General features: G+C 41.1%; 1 protein-coding gene across 6 annotated transcripts in view; it reads left to right on the top strand.

The window, feature by feature from the left end:
- Window positions 1-23,075, top strand: part of TFB1M (transcription factor B1, mitochondrial) — a 69,620-nt gene that overhangs the window by 7,667 nt on the left and 38,878 nt on the right. For 5 of the 6 annotated variants that reach the window (XM_086318490.1, XM_086318493.1, XM_086318489.1 and 2 more), the window contains exons 3-4: window positions 15,927-16,035; window positions 17,309-17,460. In XM_086318490.1, the coding sequence (XP_086174616.1) occupies window positions 15,927-16,035; window positions 17,309-17,460 (261 nt within the window). Of the gene's footprint in view, window positions 1-15,926; window positions 16,036-17,308; window positions 17,461-21,916; window positions 22,260-23,075 lie in introns of those variants that run through there. The other variant, XM_086318494.1, reaches the window with a different exon arrangement.

Raw genomic sequence — 23,075 nt, 5'->3', positions numbered from 1 at the left:
CGACTGAAGTGACTTAGCAGCAGCACATAGTGCAATATTCCTTGATTAAATATGGAATTTAATAGTGATTTTTGCTCTGAACCAGTTTCTTTCCAGAATGGTGTATCAGTTGGAGGTGGAAGTTGTAACAGTGTTATTTTTGGTGGGAGCATAAGATGATAAAAAGAAACTGAATAACATTACACAGTTCCCTGCAGGTTTATTCATCTCGCCTTTCTGCAGGCATAGAGAAGACTCTTGTGACTTCTTTTCATCTTAAAGGGATGTCTTAACCCTAAATCTCACCCTCTATTATGTGTAATTTTTTCCCATTAGGCAGGCAGGTGAATCACATTTCGCATCACCAGCCTAATTTATATATCCTCCTCTCTGATCTCAACGAAAGATGTTTTGAAGACAGACCAACAGACAGCCACACTCTTTTCACTGCCCCTCCCATATCCCTGCACTCCTAACTTCTGCCTTGTTTTATTTGTCTCATGAGATTTATTATTATCTGACACACTGTATGTTCTTATTTGTTGTCAGTCTCACATCTTTGAGGTCTTCCCTGGTGGCTCAGACAGTAAAGAATCCTCCTGACGATGCAGGAGACCGGGGTTCGATCCCTGGGTAGGAAAGATCCTCTGGAGAAGGGAATGGCTCCCCTCTCCAGAAGTCTTGCCTGGAAAACCCCATAGACAGAGAAGCCTGGTTTGGCTACAGTCCACAGAGTTGCAAAGAGTCAGACACAGCTGAGCAACTTAACACTTCTTCACCCCTCTGGAATGTTAAGTGCCATGAGGGTAGATGTTTTTGTCTGTTTTGTTCCCTGCTGTATCTCCACAGCATCTAAGAGTGCCTGGTGCATACCAGATGTTTGGTAATGTTTCACATGGAGATAGAAAGGTTGACTCTGTGTAGATATCTAATTAGCTGATTAAATAAATGTGTTATTTAATGGTGAAACCGAATAATTGGGTATCATTAATTATCAAAGTTATGTGCTTTTTCCCTAAATATGAAGGTTGATTTCAAGGTAAATTGCTGTGCAGGAAGTATATATTTGACTTCTGTTTCTGTAGAAGAAGTAAAATTAATTTTTAGTGTCGCATATGCAGGAAAGGAATTTGCCTTAAAAAGAAATGTTGGGTACTAAAATATCAAATAGACTTCTTTTTCTTGTAAAGAATGTTTCAATATGTAAAACCACGTTCTTTTAGAGGTGCTAAATTAATCATAAAACTGAGTAAAGGCAGAAAGAGTGGTCTATTTTAAGAATTCCATTTTAGTGATATCTAAGCTAATAGAATTACTTTTTAAAGAAATTGTAATAATTTATAAAATGTCTGCTAGCTGAAGTATGTCATTTGTAGCTTAATTCAAGTTCTTAAAATATTATCACGAGGCAGCCTAGGGAAAAGAACATAGTGGTAACATACAGGTTTTTCACTGTTAGCATGTTGTAATGTAAGAAAACGTGTTTAATATGTGAAAGCATTGTAGTGTGATTTTTATAGTATAGAACAGACTCTTAGCGTCAGATGACCTGTGTTTGATGTCTGGCTCTACCGTTTACTATTTATATGACTGGGCAGGAAACTCTCACTGTGCCTCAGTTTGCTCATAGGATTGTTATGGTTTAAATGTGTTTAAAAACATGCTGTCAGGTTTTGGAGTTTTTCTCCAGTACTCTTCAGATGTTGCTCTGCTATCTTATTACTTATGTTGTTTCTGACAAATCTGTTCTTTGCTTCTGTCTTTTTTCTTGGGCTGTTTTTATGATTTTTTCTTTTTTTTATAATTTTATTTGTAATTGAAGGATAATTGCTTTACAGTATTGTTGGTTTTGGCCAAACATCAGCACGAATCAGCCATAGGTATACGTATGTCCCCTCCCTCTTGCACCTCCCTCCCCATCCTACCTCCCTAGGTGGTTATAGAACCCCAGGTTGAGTTCCCTGAGTCATACAGCAAAATGGCTGTGCGTGTCACATAGGGTGATGTGTGTTTCCAGGTTACTCTCCATACAGCTCACCCTCTGCTTCCTTCCCACGTCTGTGTGAGTGTGTTCTCAGTGTCTGTGTCTCCTTTGCTGCCCTGCAAACGGGTTCATCAGTACTGTCTTTTTAGATTCCATATATATGCATTAGTATATGATACTTGACTTACTTCACTCTGTATAATAGGCTCTAGGTTCATCCACCTCATTAGAACTGACTGGAATGTGTCCCTTTTTATAGCTGATGATTTTTTCTACATCATTGGCTTTGAGTCTTTTCATCATGATGTGCCTTGGTGTCCTTTTCTTCATGTTTCTTGCCCATGGGCCAGTGAGAGCTTCCTGGATCAGCCCTGGGATTTCTTTGGAAGGATTGATGCTAAAGCTGAAATTCCAGTACTTTGGCCACTTCATGAGAAGAGTTGACTCATTGGAGAAGACTCTGATGCTGGGAGGGATTGGGGGCAGGAGGAGAAGGGGACGACAGAGGATGAGATGGCTGGATGGCATAACTGACTCGATAGACATGAGTCTGAGTGAACTCTGGGAGTTGGTGATGGACAGGGAGGCCTGGTGTGCTGCGATTCATGGGGTCGCAGAGAGTCGAACATGACTGAGCAACTGAACTGAAAACAGTATTTCTACTTGATAGGCAATGTAGACTTCATGGGATTGAGAATCAAATAGATTGGTTTTCAGATATCATATATGGCACTTACTAGCTTTGTGACCCTGGGCTTGCCTTTGAACCTTTTTTAGCTTCAGCTTTCTCATCTGCAGCATGGGAATGTTAGTTTTCTTTTGTGGTTATTATAAGGATAGAAATTTATGTAAAGAGATTGGTCTGTTGCCCGTAGTCAGTAAATGGCTGCTCTTAAAATTCTTCCCCTTCCCCATCTTCTTGCAAAGGGAAATATAAAGTAATCTGGTCATCCTAACAACAGGACTTGTTTTTAATCAGAGGTAGTAAATGTTTGAAATTCTTTCTAGCAGATTTTAAATAGGACTTCCTGTTGTGATGACTACATACGTATACATGTAACTTACTTGATACAGCTATGACCACAGTTAATCATAACATGGACAACACTCAGTTAGCAAAAGCTGATTCACAGCCAAAGTGATCTCCTAGTCCACTGCAAGTAAGTACAGAGAATGCTGGAAGCACACCCACTGACTACAGCAAGAAGTAACAGTTATTACTGTGGCAGAAGAGCTACAAGAAGCGAAAGCACAATAGGGAGGGGTCCATAGCTGTTGAGGCCGTTCCTCTACAGTCAACAGTGTTCCAAGTCATCAAGAATTCTATAAGTTTATTTTTAAGAAATGTTGACAATTAAAGGAGTTACATTGGTTGAATAGAAAAAGTCTTAGTTGCTCAGTCGTGTCTGACTCTTAAGTGACCAGTGGACTGCAGCTCACCAGGCTCCTCTGTTCATGGAGTTCTCCAGTTAGGAATTCTGGAGTGGGTTGCCATTACGTACTCCAGGGGATCTTCCCACAGGGATCGAACCTGGGTCTCCTGCACTGCAGGCAGATTCTTTACATGTGAACCACCAAGGAAAACCCCGGGTTGAGTAGAAAATTTACTAAATCAAGTATCTAATCACTTGGTGAGTCTGAGTGGGTTTCTACTGTACCTGTTCTTATTGTTTGTTGTTTAGTCGCTCAGTTGTGTCTAACTCTTTGCGACCCCATGAACTGCAGCACGCCAGGCTTCCTTGTCCTTCACTATCTCCCAGAGTTTGCCCAGGCTCATGTCTATTGACTCAGTGATGGCATCCAACCGTCTCATCCTCTGTCATCCCCTTCTCTTCCTGTCCCCAATCTTTCCTAGCATCAGGGTCTTTTCCCTGATGAGTCACCTCTTCGCATCAGATGACCAAAGTATTGGAGCTTCAGTATCAGTCTTTCAGTGAATATTCAGGCTTGGTTTCCTTTAGGATTGACTGGTTTGATATCCTTGCTGTCCAGGGACTCTCAAAGAGTCTTCTCCAGCACCATAGTTTGAAAAAAATTCAGTTCTTCTGTGCTCAGTCGTCTTTATGGTCCAACTCTCTCATATGTACATGATGACTGGAAGATAACATAGCTTTGACTGTATGGACCTTTCTCAGCAAAATGTTGTCTCTGCTTTTTAATATGCTCTCTAGGTTTGTCATAGCTTTTCTTCCAAGGAATAAGCATCTTTTAATTTCACAGCTGCAGTCATGTTGAAGCCTAAGAAAATAAAATCTGCCCATTTCCTCTTTTTCCCCCAAGAACTGATCTGATTCACCATGAAATGATGGGACTGGATGCCATGATCTTTGTTTTTTGAATGTTGAGTTTTAAGCCAGCTTTTTCATTCTTCTCTTACACTTTCATCAAGAGGCTCTTTAGTTTCTCTTTGCTTTCTGCCGTAAGGGTGGTTTTGCATATCTGAGGTTATTGATACCTTTCCAGGCAGTCTTAATTCCAGCTTGTGATTCATCCACCTGACATTTCACATGATATACTCTGCATAAAAGGTAAATGAACAGGGTGACAATAGACAGCTTTGATCTACGTCTTTCCTAATTTTGAATCAATCCATTATTCCCTGTCCGATTCTAACTGTTGCTTCTTGACCTGCATACAGATTTCTTAGGAGGCAGGTAAAGTGGTCTGGTATTCCCATCTCTTTAAGAATTTTCCACAGTTTGTGATCCACACATCAAAGGCTTTAGTGTAGTCAGTGAAGCAGAAGTAGATGTTTTTCTGGAATTCCCTTGCTTTCTCTGTGATCCAGTGGATGTTGGCAATTTGATCTCTGGCACCTCTGCCTTTTCTAAATCAAGCTTGTACATCTGGAAGGTCTCGGTTCATGTACTGTTGAAGTCTAGCTTGAAGGATTTTGAGGATGACCTTGCTGCCATGTGAAATGAGTGCAATTGTGTGGTAGTGTGAACATTCTTCAGCATTGCCTTTTTGGGACTGGAATGAAAGCTGGCCTTTTTCAGTCCTGTGGCCACGGCTGTGCTCAGTCTCGCAGTCATGTGCAACTCTTTGCATCCCCATGGTGGACTGTAGCCCACCAGGCTCGTCTCTCCATGGGATCTTCCAGGCAGGAAGACTGGAGTGGGCTGCCATTTCCTTGTCCAGGGCCACCTCTGAGTTTTCCAAATTTGCTGGCATATTGAGTGCAGCACTTAAACAGCATCATCTTTTAGGATTTGACATAGCTCAATTGGAATTCTGTCACTTCCACTAACTTGTTTGTAGTAATATTTCCTAAGGGCTTCTTGACTTCACATTCCAGGATATCTGACTCTAGGTAAGTGATCACATCATCATGGTTATCTGGGTCATTAAGACCTTTATTGTATAGTTCTTCTGTGTATTCTTGCCACCTGGTGTTTAATATCTCCTGCTTCTGTAAGATCCATGCTGTTTCTGTCCTTCATTGTGCCCATCTTTTCGTGAAACGTTCCTTGGTATCTCCAATTCTCTTGAGGTCTCTAGTCTTTCCCATTCTGTTGTTTTCCTCTATTTCTTTGCATTGATCACTGAGGAAGGCTTTCTTATCTCTCCCTGTTATTCTCTGAAACTCTGCATTCATTTGAATATGTCTTTCCCTTTCTCCTTTGCCTTTCTCTTCTCAGCTATTTGTAAGATCAGATCAGTTGCTCAGTCGTGTCCGACTCTTCACGACCCCATGAATCGCAGCACGCCAGGCCTCCCTGTCCATCACCGACCGGAGTTCACTCAGACTCATATCCATCGAGTCAGTGATGCCATCCAGCCATCTCATCCTCTGTCGTCCCCTTCTCTTCTTGCCCCCAATCCCTCCCAGCATCAGTCTTTTCCAATGAGTCAACTCTTCGCATGAGGTGGCCAAAGTACTGGAGTTTCAGCTTTAATATCATTCCTTCCAAAGAAGTCCCAGGGCTGATCTCCTTCAGAATGGACTGGTTGGATCTCCTTGCAGTCCAAGGGACTCTCAAGAGTCTTCTCCAACACCACAGTTCAAAAGCTTCAATTCTTCGGTGCTCAGCCTTCGTCACAGTCTAACTCTCACATCCATACATGACCACTGGAAAATCCATAGCCTTGACTAGACGAACCTTTGTTAGCAAAGTAATGTCTCTGCTTTTGAATATGCTATCTAGGTTGGTCATAACTTTCCTTCCAAGGAGTAAGCATCTTTTAATTTCATGGCTGCAGTCACCATCTGTAGTGATTTTGGAGCCCAGGAAACTAAAGTCTGACATTGTTTCCACTGTTTCCCCATCTATTTGCCATGAAGTGATGGGACCAGATGCCATGATCTTCGTCTTCTGAATGTTGAGCTTTAAGCCAACTTTTTCACTTTCCACTTTCACTTTCATCAAGAGGCTTTGGAGTTCCTCTTCACTTTCTGCCATAAGAGTGGTGTCATCTGCATATCTGAGGTGACTGATATTTCTCCTGGCAATCTTGATTCCAGCTTGTGTTTCTTCCAGTCCAACGTTTCTCATGATGTACTCTGCATAGAAGTTAAATAAGCAGGGTGACAATATATAGCCTTGACGAACTCCTTTTCCTATTTGGAACCAGTCTGTTGTTCCATGTCCAGCTCTAACTGTTGCTTCTTGACCTGCATACAGATTTCTCAAGAGGCAGATCAGGTGGTCTGGTATTCCCATCTCTTTCAGAATTTTCCACAGTTTATTGTGATCCACACAGTCAAAGGCTTTGGCATAGTCAATAAAGTAGAAATAGATGTTTTTCTGGAACTCTCTTGCTTTATCCATGATCCAGCGGATGTTGGCAATTGGATCTCTGGTTCCTCTGCCTTTTCTAAAACCAGCTTGAACATCTGGAAGTTCATGGTTCACATATTGCTGAAGCCTGGCTTGGAGAATTTTGAGCATTACTTTACTAGCATGTGAGATGAGTGCAATTGTGTGGTAGTTTGAGCATTCTTTGGCATTGCCTTTCTTTGGGATTGGAATGAAAACTGACCTTTTCCAGTCCTGTGGCCACTGCTGAGTTTTCCAAATTTGCTGGCATATTGAGTGCAGCACTTTCACAGCATCATCTTTCAGGATTTGGAATAGCTCAACTGGAATTCCATCACCTCCACTAGCTTTGTTCGTAGTGATGCTTTCTAAGGCCCACTTGACTTCACATTCCAGGATGTCTGGCTCTAGGTCAGTGATCACACCATCGTGATTATCTGGGTCGTGAAGATCTTTTTTATACAGTTCTGTGTATTCTTGCCATCTCTTCTTAATATCTTCTGCTTCTGTTAGGTCCATACCATTTCTGTCCTTTATCGAGCCAGTCTTTGCATGAAATGTTCCCTTGGTATCTCTGATTTTCTTGAAGAGATCCCTAGTCTTTCCCATTCTGTTGTTTTCCTCTATTTCTTTGCATTGATCGCTGAAGAAGGCTTTCTTACCTCTTCTTGCTATTCTTTGGAACTCTGCATTCAGATGTTTATATCTTTCCTTTTTTCCTTTGCTTTTCGCTTCTCTTCTTTTCACAGCTATTTGTAAGGCCTCCCCAGACAGCCATTTTGCTTTTTTGCATTTCTTTTCCATGGGGATGGTCTTGATCCCTATCTCCTGTACAATGTCACGAACCTCATTCCATAGTTCATCAGGCACTCTATCAGATCTAGACCCTTAAATCTATTTCTCACTTCCACTGTATAATCATAAGGGATTTGATTTAGGTCATACCTGAATGGTCTAGTGGTTTTCCCTACTTTCTTCAATTTAAGTCTGAATTTGGCAATAAGGAGTTCATGGTCTGAGCCACAGTCAGCTCCTGGTCTTGTTTTTGCTGACTGTATAGAGCTTCTCTATCTTTCTCTGCAAAGAATATAATCAATCTGATTTCGGTGTTGACCATCTGGTGATGTCCATGTATAGAGTCTTCTCTTGTGTTGTTGGAAGAGGGTGTTTGTTATGGCCAGTGCATTTTCTTGGCAAAACTCTATTAGTCTTTGCCCTGCTTCATTCTGTATTCCAAGGCCAAATTTGCCTGTTACTCCAGGTGTTTCTTGACTTCCTACTTTTGCATTCCAGTCCCCTATAACGAAAAGGACATCTTTTTGGGGTGTTAGTTCTAAAAGGTCTTGTAGGTCTTCATAGAACCGTTCAACTTCAGCTTCTTCAGCATTACTGGTTGGGGCATAGACTTGGATTACTGTGATATTGAATGGTTTGCCTTGGAAATGAACAGAGATCATTCTGTCGTTTTTGAGATTGCATCCAAGTACTGCATTTCGGACTCTTTTGTTGACCATGACGGTCACTCCATTTCTTCTGAGGGATTCCTGCCCACAGTAGTAGATATAAGGGTCATCTGAGTTAAATTCACCCATTCCAGTCCATTTCAGTTCGCTGATTCCTAGAATGTCGACATTTCACTCTTGCCATCTCTTGTTTGACCACTTCCAATTTGCCTCGATTCATGGACCTGACATTCCAGGTTCCTATGCAATATTGCTCTTTACAGCATCAGACCTTGCTTCTATCACCAGTCACATCCTCAGCTGGGTATTCTTTTTGCTTTGGCTCCATCCCTTCATTCTTTTTGGAGTCATTTCTCCACTGATCTCCAGTAGCATATTGGGCACCTACTGACCTGGGGAGTTTCTCTTTCAGTATCCTATCATTTTGCCTTTTCATAGTGTTCATGGGGTTCTCAAGGCAAGAATACTGAAGTGATTTGCCATTCCCTTCTCCAGCAGACCACGTTCTGTCAGATCTCTCCACCATGACCCGCCCATCTTGGGTTGCCCCATGGGCATGGCTTAGTTTCATTGAGTTAGACAAGGCTGTGGTCCTAGTGTGATTAGATTGACTAGTTTTCTGTGAGTATGGTTTCAGTGTGTTTGCTCTCTGATGCCCTCTTGCAACACCTACCGTCTTACTTGGGTTTCTCTTACCTTGGGCGTGGGGTATCTTCACAGTTGCTCCAGCAAAGCACAGCCAAAAGCTATCTCATATAACCACTTTTGACTTCTTGCATTTCTTTTTTGGGGGGATGGTTTTTGTTATAACCTCCTTACATTTTTATGAACCTCCAACCCACAAACTAGAGAACAATAATACCAAAGAAGTTCTTAGACTGTTGCGAATGTTCTAGGCCCCACATCAGGCTTCCCAACCTGGGCATCTGGCAAAGGGAATGGGAATCCCCAGTCTGACTTTGCAGGTCTATGGGATTTGATTATAGAACTTCCACAGGACTAGGAAAAACAGACTCTTGGAGGGTGCATTCAAAACCTTGTGCACACTGGGTCCCAGGGGAAAGGAGCAGTTAACCCCGTGAGAGACTGAGCCAGACCTGCCTGTGTTTGAGGGTCTCCTGTGGAGGCACGGGTCAGCAGGAGCACTGGCAGAAGCCGTCCTGGGAGGTCCATATTGGTATAAGTCCTTTTGGAAGTCACCTTTAGCCCTACCATAGAGCCTGTAAGCTCTAGAACTGGACTGCCTCTAAAGGCAGGGTGCACAGCCCCACCCATCAGCAGAAAATTAAATATTTAGCGAGCATGGCCCTGCCTGCCAGAGCAAGACCCAGTTTTCCTCACAGCCAGTCCCTCAGGAAGCTTGTACAAGCCTTTTATCCTCATCCATCAGAAGGCAGACAGAAGAAGCAAGAAGTACAATCCCACAACCTCCAGAATGAAAACCACAGTCACAGCAAGCTAACCAAAATGGTCACATGGATCATAGCCTTGTGTAACCCAATGAAGCTATAAGCCATGCCATACAGGGCCTCCCAAAACGGACGGGTCATGGTGGAGAAATCTTAAAAAACGTGGTCCACTGGAAAAGGGAGTGGCAAATCACTTCAGTATCCTTGCCTCAAGAACCCCATGAACAGTATGAAAAGGCAGTCTGTGGCAGGTTAGAAAGAAGGCAGTATTACCGGGCTGTGTGATGACTGCTTAGCCCACTGTGCAGTGTTGGCTGTCATGAGCCCCTCACCATGAAAAAGTGAAAGTGAAGTCGCTCAGTTGTGTCGGACTCTCTGCAATCCCATGGACTGTAGCCCACCACACTCCTCCATCTATGGGATTTTCCAGGCAAGAGTACTGCCTGGAAGGATCGACCCGACCCAGGGATTGAACCTGAGTCTCCTGCATTGTAGGCAGACGCTTTACTGTCTGAGCCACCAGGGAAGTCACCGTGAGAAGGTGGCGTAAAACATATCAAATGGCTGTTAGTTTTTTGCACTGAAGGGATTTATAAATGGGCATAGGTTCTAGAAATTGCACAGATTCTTTCCTCATCAAATTAGATCACCAGCAAACTAGCTAGTTAAGACTATAGCTTCCCCTCCACCCCCACCCACCCCCCACCCCGTGACACACACATGCAGGACAGCATTCACTAAGTACTTGTAAGAGGAGAGAGATTTTTTAGGTGACTGTGAAGAACACTTCTGCATTTGTTTTCTTAGTTTTATCAAAGGCATTCTCTGTTTCTTCCTTGTACCCTTTATAGAACTTAATACCAGAAAAGCACATGTACTCTCTTGGAAACTGGCTGTAATTACTTCCAACACTGAGTAAAAATGATATAGTTCAGTATGTTGGCTTCAGGATCTGACATCTCTAGGATTGGTACAATGTAAAGCTCTCACAATCTACATACTTTGTATGCTTCCTTTATCACAGTTTGGTTTTCTTCTTTTACAGCCTTATTTAATGAATGCTTTTTACTCAAAGCTTGCTTATGTCTCGTTTTGGGAAAATACAGGATTGAAAATGGTAGAACAATTTGAGTGTCTGTAAAATTACTCATTTGGCTATCATTAGTGCCTGCATGGATCATCGGTGGTGCCTTTGAGGTCAATATGAGGCAACACTCCCAGAGTTCTGAGGTGTTAACAGGCTCCAGTGTTGTTCCTGAGGGCTGTAATAGTGATCTGTCCCGCCCTTTCGTCATTCCCCTAGTATCATCATGATAATGCGGACATTTTCTTCTCTTCGTGGGTTACGGGGTCTTTCTGTGTCGTTGCTGATTATTGTTAGGTGTTGAAATGGCTTCTGTCCATAATTATACTGTCATTTCTGTTTGTACAACTTTTTTTTTTGGCCTCCATAATTGCTCAGGGCCTTCACATAAACCTGTGAACAGCAGCATTCATTCCTTCTGCAGTGGGGAGTGGGAAGGGGAAAGCTCGAGCTGCAGAGCTGTCCTGGAAAAAGTAGACCTCTTAAAGAAAGAACAGGAGGACCTGGTGTGTCATTGACTGACACATAAGCCAGAATGGGAATCCAAAAAACTAGCACTTTAAACTTGGGAAAGGAAGGTAAATGTGTATTTTTACCAGTTTCCTGGTATGTAGCTGCGTGTGTCAAGGTGGAAAATAATATTTCAAACATGGTTGAAGTTATCAGAGCATGTAATTAATGCCGCAGAGCCAAATTTACCTTGTTTTATTTTAGCCTTAATTACTCGTTACTTTCTATATATTGACATTGTGAAACATAAGCTTTTAATTCTGCCTCTTTGTTTTTGGTATGCTTATTTGTTTTGTTTTAATTATGTGAAGCATAATTACAGAAGAAAATTTAATGTTCTTCATTGATGGTAAATGCTGCCATTAAATACAATTTTTATACGCTCCTATAGAGCGAGATCCCCCTTTTTTTGTAATATGTCTAAGTTATTATATTTTCTAAGTTTGTCTGGAACTCATCAGGTAAGTTTTAGCAAATCATGGCCACTTAAAATAATCCATAAGTACATTAATATCAGAGGTACACAATTATTTTTGCTAAACTACCGTGGCTAAACAGATCAAACTAGATGATTCCCATAACTTAAAATGCTTAGCCTTTAATCAGCATATGCATTTCAGCTACGCATTTCTCCAACATCACATGTATAATTGACTTATCAGTGAAGTAAATCTTTGCAAGTTTCTGAACCTTTCAAATTTTAGGGGCCCCGAATATTGTAGGCTAGGAGAGGAGTTTTCCAGCATCATAGAAAACTGAATGCCATTTGATCATACATTTATTCATTCACTTGTCAAATACATATAAAGCACCTACTGTGTATGGTTGCAGCCGCAGGGGATATTGAAGTAGATAAGAAACAGGTGCCCTTAAGGGGCCTCTGTTGTTACAGGGGAAAGAAACCTGTATATCCATGATTATAATACACAACGCTATAAAGAAGCGTGTGCAAGGCACATTGTTGACCCAGAGGTGTGAGTGATCTACAGCTAGGTGCCTTGGTCCATGTCTCCTCCATGGCTTTTGTGATGGTGCTTTCATCCTTCCTCAGTTGCCTGAATTAGTCAGAGGAGAGATAGGATGAGATGATGATCCGGGGGATGCTAAGGGCAAAAGTTCGTTGAATTGGAGCCAAGGTTCTCTGAGTTCCCTGAACTGAGATTTAATATGGAAAGAGGGTCACCTCTTCTTTTCTTCCTTTTGTAACCTACTTTATTTTTTTAACTTTTTATTTTATATTGGAGAATAGCCAATAACAATAATAGTTTCAGGTGGATAGCAAAGGGACTCAGCCATACATATACTTACACACGTATCCATTTTCCCCGACTCCCTCCCATCCAGGCTGCCAGTAACATTGAGCAAAGTTCCCTGTGCTCTACAGTAGGGGGACCTTGTGGTTGTCCACTTTAAATATTGCAGTGTGTACATGTCGGTACCAAACCCCCTATGTCTTCCCCACACTGTTCTTTAGATGTGCTTGTTTTCATTGATTTTACTCTCTTGCATGTTAACTTTATAAGCTCATGGGTTGCATCTGGCTGTTGGTTTTTTATTAAGGACTTTAAGAATCAAGTTTGGTTTTGAGTCTAGGGCACTTAACACATGCACATTTATAGATGGCTTACCTGTAAGCCTCCTTTTAGTTAGGTGCCAACACGTCAGTACTATGAGAGCATTTCTTAAGGTGTGATGTTAAGGTGGATGAGAAGGAGGGAAAAAAAGATAAAGGAAAGAAGTACTTCTCTTTTTCACTCAGAAAAACTGAAGAAAGGAAGGACAACAAAGAGTGGAAGGTAGAAATTGGCCAGGAAGTAGCTTTTGTTAAAACATGCAGGATAATTCATTAGGTTGAAAGTGCCTATGGATCAGAATTACTTCAGGAGCACTCTGGTCAAGAGAGTGTCTCAGAGTGCCACGTATAGCTTGGCAGTGACATATAACTTTTCTGCCTGGTTGACTCTACTCACAGATTTAGTTAAAGATCTTGGTAATACGTAGAATCAATCCTTTGTATGTACTTAAGATATAAAGATTTAGTTAAATTAAGTTCATCTTTCATTTGATTTCTCCTAATTCTCAGTATTTCGTTATGTCTTTAGTTTCTGTTTGTTATTTTTTTTATTGACATATAGTTGCCTTCTACTGTTTTGATTTCTGCTGTTCCATTATGGTTTTTTGTAGAACATTGAATATAGGTCTCTGTGCTTTATGGTTGTTTGGTCACCAAGTCGCATCTGACTCTTTTGTGACCCCATGAACTATAGCCTGGTAGACTTCTCTGTCCATGGGATTTCCCAGGTAAGAATACTGGAGTGGGTTGCCATTTTCTTCTCCAGTGCTATATAGTAGGATCTTGTTTATTCATCCTATATATACAAGCTTATATCTGCTAACCCCAGCCTCCTACTTGGTCCTTCCCGAACCTCCTCCTCCCTGGCAGCCAGCAGTCTGTTCTCTGACTCATCCATGATTCTGTTTCTGTTTCATAGATAAATGCATTTGTGTTGTTTTTTAGATTCCATGTATATTTGTGATATGATATTTGCCTTTCTGTTTCTGACTTATTTTGCTTCGTATTGATAATCTCTAGTTGCATCCATGTTACTGCAAATGGCATTGTTTCTTTCTTTTTTAATAGCTGAGTAATATTCCATTGTAGAGAAGGAAATGGCAGCCTACTCTGGTATTCTTGCCTGGAGAACCCAATGGACAGAGGAGCCTGCAGACTGCAGTCAGTGGGATCACAAAGAGTCAGACTTAGTGACTGAACAACGATATTCCATTGTACATATGTATCACATCTTTATCTATTCATTTGTCGATGGACATCAGGTTGTTTCACATCTTGGTAATGTGAATACTGCCACTAAAAACATTAGGGGACATGCTCAGTTCAGTTGCTCATTCATGTCTGATTCTTTGTGACCCCATGAACTGCAGCACGCCAGGCCTCCCTGTCCATCACCAACTCCCAGAGTCCACCCAAACCCATGTCCATCAAGTCAGCGATGCCATCCAACCATCTCATCCTCTGTTGTCCCCTTCTCCTCCTGCCCCCTCAATCTTTCCCAGCATCAGGGTCTTTTCAAATGAGTCAGCTCTTTGCATCAGGTGGCCAAAATATTGGAGTTTCAGCTTCAACATCAGTCCTTCCAATGAACACCCAGGATTGATCTCCTTTAGGATGGACTGGTTGGATCTCCTTGCAGTCCAAGGGACTCTCAAGAGTCTTCTCCAACACCACAGTTCAAAAGCATCAATTCTTCGGCACTCGGCTTTCTTTATAGTCCAACTCTCACATCCATATGTGACCACTGGAAAAACCATAGCCTTGACTAGACGGACCTTTGTTGACAAAGTAACGTTTCTGCTTTTTAATATGCTGTCTAGGTTGGTCATAACTTCCAAGAAGTAAGCGTCTTTTAATTTCATGGCTGCAATCACCACCTGCAGTGATTTTGGAGCCCAGAAAAATAAAGTCAGCCACTGTTTCCTATCTATTTGCCATGAAGTGATGGGACTGGATGCCATGATCTTAGTTTTCTGAATGTTGAGCTTTAAGCCAACTTTTTCACTGTCCTCTTTCACTTTCATCAAGAGGCTCTTTAGTTCTTCACTTTCTGCCATAAGGGTGGTATAGTCTGCATATCTGAGGTTATTGATATTTCTCCTGGCAATCTTGATTCCAGCTTGTGCTTCCTCCAGGCCAGTGTTTCTCATGATGTACTCTGCATATAAGTTAAATAAGCAGGGTGACAATATACAGCCTTGACGTACTCCTTTTCCTATTTGGAACCAGTCTGTTGTTCCATGTCCAGTTCTAACTGTTGCTTCCTGACCTGCATACAGGTATCTTTTTGAATTATAGTTTTATCTGGGTATGTGTCCAGGAGTGGGTTTGCTGGATCATTTGGTAATTCTGTTTTTAATTTTCTAAGGTACCTCCGTACTGTTTTCCACAGTGACTGCACCAACTTACATTCCCACCTACTGTGTAGAAGGGTTTCCTTTTCTCCACACCCTCTCCAGCGATTGTTATTTATGGACTTTTTAATGATGGCTATTCTGAGCAGTGTGAAGTGGTACCCATTGTAGTTTTGTGTTTCTCTAATGATTAGCAATATTGAGCATCTTTTCTTGTGCCTTTTGGCCATCTGTTTGTCTTTGTTGAAATGCCTATTTAGTTCCTTTGCCCATTTTTGATAGGATTTTTTGTTGTTGTATGAGCTGTTTGTATATTTTGGAAATTAAGCTCTGTCAGTTGCATTGTTTGCATATATTTTCTCCCATTCTATAGGTTGTATTTTTGTTTATGATTTCCTTTGCTGTGCAAAAGGTTGTAAGTTTAATTAGATCCCATTTGTTTATTTTTGTTTTTATTTCTATTGCCTTGGGAGACTAGTCTCCAGTTTAAAAATGCAGGAGTTCGGTGTTTGCCAAATCTATACCGAAATACAAGCCATCTTGAGGGTCAAAATTATGTCAATATTTGTGATGTTAATAGGCTGTTGTTATACTATTATCTGCCGCCATTCCTAGTCATTCTTGTGTTGAAGTCGAACACCACAGATGTCTGTTGCAGTGGACGCAGCATGCTATTAGTTCGTTAACGATCATTCTTAGTCTCTGACTTTTCATATTAATTTAATGATGCACAGATTTGCCAGGGAAAAAATGAATTCCACTGTTCTCTAAAGCGTATGAGCTCATTTTATTGCCCTTTTTGTAAACTAGATGCTTTCTGATGCAGCACCTGGAAAACTGAGAATTGTTCATGGAGATGTCTTGACGTTTAAGATAGAAAGGGCTTTTCCAGAAAGTCTCAAAAGACAGTGGGAGGATGGTAAGTGTCTTTGGGTTGGTTTTCTTATTTTCTTTTGTAATTATTTAATTACAAATATTTGTATTATTTGTCATACATTGTAAATATTTATTATATACGTATATTACATTAGATAATTAAATAGGTAAGGTGCATTGCAATTTTTTCTGCTTTTCCACTTTCTTCCAAAATAAAAATCAAATTGCTTTCTCTTCATCCAAATTTATCTGATACCAATATTTTTCAAATATTTTGGGGTCTGTTCATATAAACTTGCCATTTTCATGATACCATATAAAGATGGAATGAGCTAGAAAGTGTTTTCCCAATGGTGAAAAAAGTGTTTTGGTGAACAAAGCCATACCCCCCCTTTCTTTTGACTTTATTTCCTCTGTCTTTTACATTCAGTAACCTTCCAAGGCACTCTTCATTCATGGACAGTTTATTGGGTACCTGCTATGTGCCAGCTCCTTGGAACACACAGAAGTGTTTCTTGCCCATAAACCCCCCTCAGAGCAGTTGGAGAAGCGATTTGGGGGTGCCTCCACAGCTGCCCTTGAGTCTCTCACTGCTCCACACCAGGCTCCTTCAGAGTGGCTGGCTCTGCCCGTCTCCCCCCTCCAACTAGCTCTTCTCAGTGACCATCTTCAGTTTTCTGCCCTGCCCAGCCAGCCACAGACAACAGGGATGACCCACCTAACTGCCTGCCGCAAACCTTCTCTATGTTTCCCAGTGTTAAACTGTTACTCTCACTAAAAGATTTCTCTGCTTCTGTTTTCCCTGATACCAGGCCCACCTATTCTTCCTTTCACCTTGTTTTGAGCTTTCTCTGACTTTGCTGGTGGTTATTTTTCCACCCACATCTTAAATCTTGTTTCTCCTGCCATGACTTCACTTATCACATAAATATTATACACAATTTTCATGTCCAGCCTTTATCCCCCTTTGTGGGCATCTGACAGATTCTCTGGTGTCCCACAAGAACTTTGACATCATGTCCAAGGCTAAATGATCTTTTCCCTCAAACCAGTTCTTTTTCACGTTTTCCTAAGCCAAAACCTGGGGACTTTAACTGAATACTAATTAGGTGGGGTTTTTTCCCTTTAATTCAAAGCTGATTGTGAGCAAACATCGCTTCTGAAGAATAAATGGACTGAAAAATACTCAGCCGTTATCTTTTTGTATGCTTTTGTTTGATGCTATTAATAGCCAGTTTGATTTTACTCTTAACTAAAATTGTATTCATAATACATTTATGAAATAATCATACCAAGTTTTTTCTTATGCCAACCAGATCCTCCAAATGTACATATTATTGGAAATCTGCCTTTTAGTGTATCAACTCCACTGATTATCAAATGGCTTGAAAATGTTTCTCAAAGAAATGGACCATTTGCATATGGTAGAACCCGGATGATGTTGACTTTTCAAAAGGAAGTGGCAGAGGTAAGTTTTAACTTTTTATGGTTGTTTTATCACAAGATCAAATTACCAGAACAAAATAAAAAGAATATTATCAGTTTGGAGTTGAGAAAGGTAAGGGGGTTTGGTGTCTCATTATTCAATATATAGACTTTGGCTCACATAAGCCTGCTAGGCATTCTCTTGATTGGAGTGTTCCAAGTTTGTCTCTAAAAAGTAAACCCTCAGAGCAGTGAAAGCAGTTTTTGAAGCAAAGAGGTTTAAGGAGGGAATCTGCAGGCTATAAGCAATTCTTTTTTATGACATATGAATATAGAAGAGTGTGTCATGTATATTAACAGCTTTGTGTGTGTATGGTTTAATCAAAAGAGCAGCCGAATCCCCACCACCCAAGTCAAACTGTTGTTGTTCAGTTGCATCTGACTCTTTGCAACCCCATGGACTGGAGCTCACCAGGCTTCCCTGTCCTTCACAATCTCCTGGAGTCTGCTCAGACTCGTGTCCATTGAATCGGTGATGCCATCCAACCATCTCGCCCTCCGTGGTCCTCTTCACTGTGGTATTGACCATCTAGCGATGTCCATGTATAGCGTCGTCTCTTATGTTGTTGAAAGACGGTATTTGCTGTGACCAGTGTGTTCTCTTGGCAAAATTGTTAACTTTTGCCCTGCTTCATTTTGTACTCCAAGGCCAAACTTGCCTGTTATTCCAGGTGTCTCTTGACTTCCTACTTTTGCATTCTAGCCCCCTGTGATAAAAATGACATCTTTTTTTGGTGTTAGTTCTAGAAGATCTTGTAGGTCTTCATAGAACCCTTCAGCTTCTTTGGCATTAGTAGTTGGGGCATAGACTTGATTACTATAATATTGAATTGTTTGCCTTAGAAATGAAGGATTATTTCTGATTCTTCTGATGAAGGAAATGAAAGATCATTCTGTCATATTTGAGATCGCATTCAGGTACTGCATTTCAGATTCTTTCATTGACTGTGAGGGCTACTCCATTTCTTTTAAGGGGTTCTTGCCCACAGTGATAGATACAATGGTCATCTGAATTAAATTTACCCGTTCACATCCATTTTAGTTCACTGATTCCTAAAATGTTGATGTTCCCTCTTGCCATCTCCTGTTTGACCATATCCGGTTTACCTTGATTCATGGACCTAGCGTTCCAGGTTCCTATGGAGTACTCTCGTTTACAGCATCGGACATTACTTTCACCACCAGCCACATCCACAGCTGGGCGTCGTTTCCCCTTTGGCTCAGCCTCTTCATTCCTTCTGGAGTTATTTCTCTGCTCTTCTCTAGTAGCATATTGGACACCTACTGACCTAAGGGGTTCTTCTTTCAGTGCCATACCTTTTTGCCTTTTCATATTCTTCATGGGGTTCTCAAGGTGAGAATGCCAAGGTGGTTTGCTGTTTCCTTCTCCAGTGGACCACTTTTTGTCAGAACTCTCCACCATGACCTGTCCATCTGGGTGGCCCTACACAGAGTGGCTCAAAGTTTCAGTAAGTTGCACAAAGCTGTGGTCCATATGATCATTTTGATAAGTTTTCTGTGATTGTGGTTTTCATTCTGTCTGCCCTCTGATGGATGAGGGCAAGAGGCTCGTGGAAGCTTCCCAATGGGAGGTACTAGCTATGGTTTGGAAAACGGGTCTTGCTCTGGTGGGCATGGTCATGCTCAGTAAATCTTTAATCCAACTAAAGTCTTTAATCCCATTAAATCTTTAAATCCAATTAAAGTTAAGTTAATAATTAGATTACTAACATCTCTGACACCCTCTTGTATGCCTCTTTCTGATTGCATCTCCTGTTTTCCATCTATTACCAGGATAATCTATACCATGCATTTGCAATTTATTATTCCCTACATAGTTTATCAGATTCTTACCTGTATAATAATATATTTCAGTTTTATCCATTTTTCAACTTTATACAAATGGGTTCATACAGTGTATATTCTTTTTATCCTGATGTGCTCATATTGTCCATAGCTGTAGCTTACTTATACAGCTATTTACTATCCACTGACTGTTGGTCTGTCAGGCTTCTCTGTCTGTCTTCCTGTTTGGGGACCCCACATTAGTTTCAGTGTTTCGTTATTACAAACAGTCACAACCATTCTTATGATGATCTAGGCTAGTACACATAGATGAGATTACTCTAGGGTACAGACCTCAGGGTGGCAGTGCTGGGACATAAGGCTTGCCACTTCAAATTTACCACTCTTTTCTGCAGTGTCTAATCTGTTGATAATTGTATTTTCCATTTCAGATTCTGTACTTTTATCTCTAAAAGTTCCGTTTGAGTCTTATTCTATCTTCCCTTTTTCTCATGTTTATGCTGTTCTTGGCATCCTTATACATATGTATAATATTTGTAATAGCTATTTTAAGATCTTTGCCTACTAATTCCACTGCCTCTGTCATTTCTGTACTAGTTTACCAATTGATGTTTCCCACCCTCTTTGTTCTGGGTCCCATTTTTCTGCTTTTCAAGCCTGGTAATTTTTGTTACAATAGTGGCTATTGTGAGGCTTGTTGTTTTTTTTTTTCCCAGTGTTGTTAAGGGTCAGATTTTGTTGTATAGGGTTGAGTAGTGGGTTTTGTTCTGGCACGTAGATAAAGTACTTACAAATTGGTTTGACGTTTGCCTTTCAAGCTTTGTTATGATGGGTCCAAAGCAGCCTTTGATCAGGGGCTAAGTCCTACTACTAAGCCATGGTGTTTCTGAGGAAGCCCCCCTGTGTCCTGTGTATTTCATGGGCTCTTTACTTTAGCTGTTGGGAATGCAGACTATTTCCAGCCCTGTATGAGCTCCATTTTGTCCGACAGCTTTCCAGTGGTACTTTGTCCAGCCTTCCTAGCCTTGAGGAGTTAACCTCATACACCCCTTGCAGATCCTTGCTCTGCCAAAGACTTGAAAGAGAGTGTGTCTCCACTCACTGCCTTCCTGTCTCTACCTCCTTTCCCTAAGACCTCTCCAGCTCTGCGTTCCACTTCTCCAGCAGCCTGCCCCACGGATTCTAGCTGCCTCGGCCTCCCAGAACATCAGCCTGTCTCCTGAACTCCAGGTCTTCTCTGGCCTCTGTTTCTTTGCTCTCCTTGTGCTGCAGCTGTAAGCTGGGCAGTCCTGAGACTTACCTCCTTTCTCTTCTGGCAGTGATCACAGTCCCTTACTGCATCGTGTCCAGTTTAGAAAACCTGTTGTTTTGTGTATTTTAGTCAGCTTCATGGTTGTTTCTGTAAAAAAAATAAAGCAATACAACTTAATATCAGAATTGCTCTGAAAGTAGACACTGGATGACTACCTTAGTTCAACTCTTCCAGTGTCTTCCTCTCGAATAATTTATGAATGTATTATAATAAATTTTTTCTTGCATCCATCCCTCTGTCTCCACGTTCCCTTCCAGAGGTGCTGGTTTTCAACAGCAGTTTTGCCCCATCCCCCACTCCCGGGACACTTTGGGTTGTCCCAGCTGGGGGTGCTTCTGGCATCCAGTGGATAGAGTTCAGGGCAGCTGGTAAACGTCCTTCAGTGCACAGGACAGTCCCCGTAGCAAAGAACTACTCAGCACTAACTAGCCCAAAATGTCAAAGCCACCAAAGTTGAAAATTTCCGTTTTAGAGTATTAGGCCATAACATCCATCACAAAAATGTAGAACCCTTTTGTGTTTATTAGAAACTCTTAAGATGACATCCTTTTTTTCCTGAGATCCTAGTCATCTTGTGACTCTTATTAGTGCTTTTCTGTTGCTTTGAATTGAGGCCACGCTAATAGTTCTCTTTGTTGCTTTTCTCAACTTTTGAATTTGTCCTTGGATTATTTCCTCAGCTGATACGATTATTATGGTATTTCTACTCTTCAGTAGCACAATAGAAATGCAAAAATACTCATTCTTTTGGGGGAAAGAGCAAAGGAACAGAGGCTGAAGCGGTGGAGTAACATTTCAATGACTCATTGTCACTTGTTATTAATAATAGTGTTGCTTCCAGTTTACCATATGCAGTTATTTTTCTTTAACAAAAAGTTGATTTTAGTTAAATGTTAGTTTGAATATTGAGAAGAGTTTATATTCAGGCTATAATTTATGGAATGCTTTAAAAGTATAGATAACACTGGTCCTCTGACTGATTTTCACAATTTTGCAAGTGAGAGTTTCAGTGGAAGACTATATAGCCGCATTCTCCTGTTTTCCCTCTCTTTGTTCTTGACACTGTCATATTTGCATTTTGAATTTTAGCCACAGAAAGCACTTAGAAGATTTGCTTGGCTTGCTTTGTGAGTTACAGGGCAGAAACGAGCGTGTTTGTCTTGTTCCTTTCTCTCTAAGACGACAGGGTGTAAATGTAAGAATTCAGCTCATACACATTAAGGGGCTTGTAGACACTTGAAAGTTGCAGCTTATAAAATAGAATCAGACCGTGTAGCAGTAAATGAGAGCTTAACAAATCTCATCTAACCTCACGTTACAGGTGGTGAAACTGAGACTCAACATAGTTTAACGTCTTCCGAAGGTCGTGGAGCTAGCTGCAGGGAAAACTGAACCTGAACAGAGGTCATGTTTTCTGCTGAAATTATGATGTTCCAGTTCTTTGTGTGACTGGATCTGCGGTCTTTTCTTTCTGGGTCCAGCATCAACCTCTTCATCTACCATCTCCAGGGGCCCATGGCTGGTTAAGGGAATGGCCTTTCCATAAATTATCTAGTTCTCATTGTCCCTGATATTTGGCTCTGTGGTTTCTCAAGCATAAGTCTAATTTTTCTACTTAAAATTATTTTACATGAATAGAAAAAAAACAAAACTGTTCTTGTGAATTCGTTGACCCCTTGTTTTTCTTACACTCAATCAGAATTTTTTAAAAGCTCAAGGGTTAGAGGTTTCCTTTTACTGAAAAATTACCTGGTTTGGTTCCTTGAACTTCTGCTCTTCAAATATATCTTGTAACGGTGTTTGAATTTTCATAGGTTTACCGGTAATATATCAAAGAAACATCAAATGTTTGAGTGGTTGGATCAAACATTGAACTCTTAGGCTAGCGTTTAATGAAGTCTTTTGCAGAGCTTTCTGGTCTGTGGATTGAATTCTTCCTTAATAAATGAGGGACAGGTATTTGTGCTGCTTTCTTCTACGTTATGAGATTGACATGTTTTCATCTCCAAAGCCTTTGTGTATTTGTTGCAAAGATGGGATTGTTGTTGTTTAGTCACTGAGTCCATGTCTGCGTCCATGGACCGTAGCCCACCAGGCTCCTCTGTCCATGGAATTTCCCAGGCAAGAATACTGGAGTGGCTTGTCATGCCCTCCTCCAGCGGATCTTCCCAGCCCAGAGACGGAACCCTCATCTCCCACACTGGCCACCAGGGAAGCCCAGAGATAGGAGGGTAACATTCATGGGTCAGGATACTCCTTTCTCCTGGCAGAAGTGGATACATACCATTCTTAAGTGAAATATACTTTAATGTGTCTTTATAGCGAATTAGGTTTCCCTCCATGCCTCTCTGTTTTGCTTTTGGTTAAAGTGATTTTTAAATTCTCTTCCTTTTATCAATGGGGACATACTTTTCAGATGTAAAGTAAAATACTGGAAGAAAATCCAGGATGAAAAAATTTAAGTTCAGGCATTTCTTTTG

Source organism: Bos grunniens, chromosome 9 (genome assembly GCF_055505025.1).
Source record: "Bos grunniens cultivar Pamir isolate PY7600 chromosome 9, Bosgru_T2T1.0, whole genome shotgun sequence".
NCBI classification, from domain to species: Eukaryota; Metazoa; Chordata; class Mammalia; order Artiodactyla; family Bovidae; genus Bos; species Bos grunniens.
Note: the sequence above shows the minus strand (reverse complement) of the source record. Positions and strands in the feature narration are given on the sequence as shown.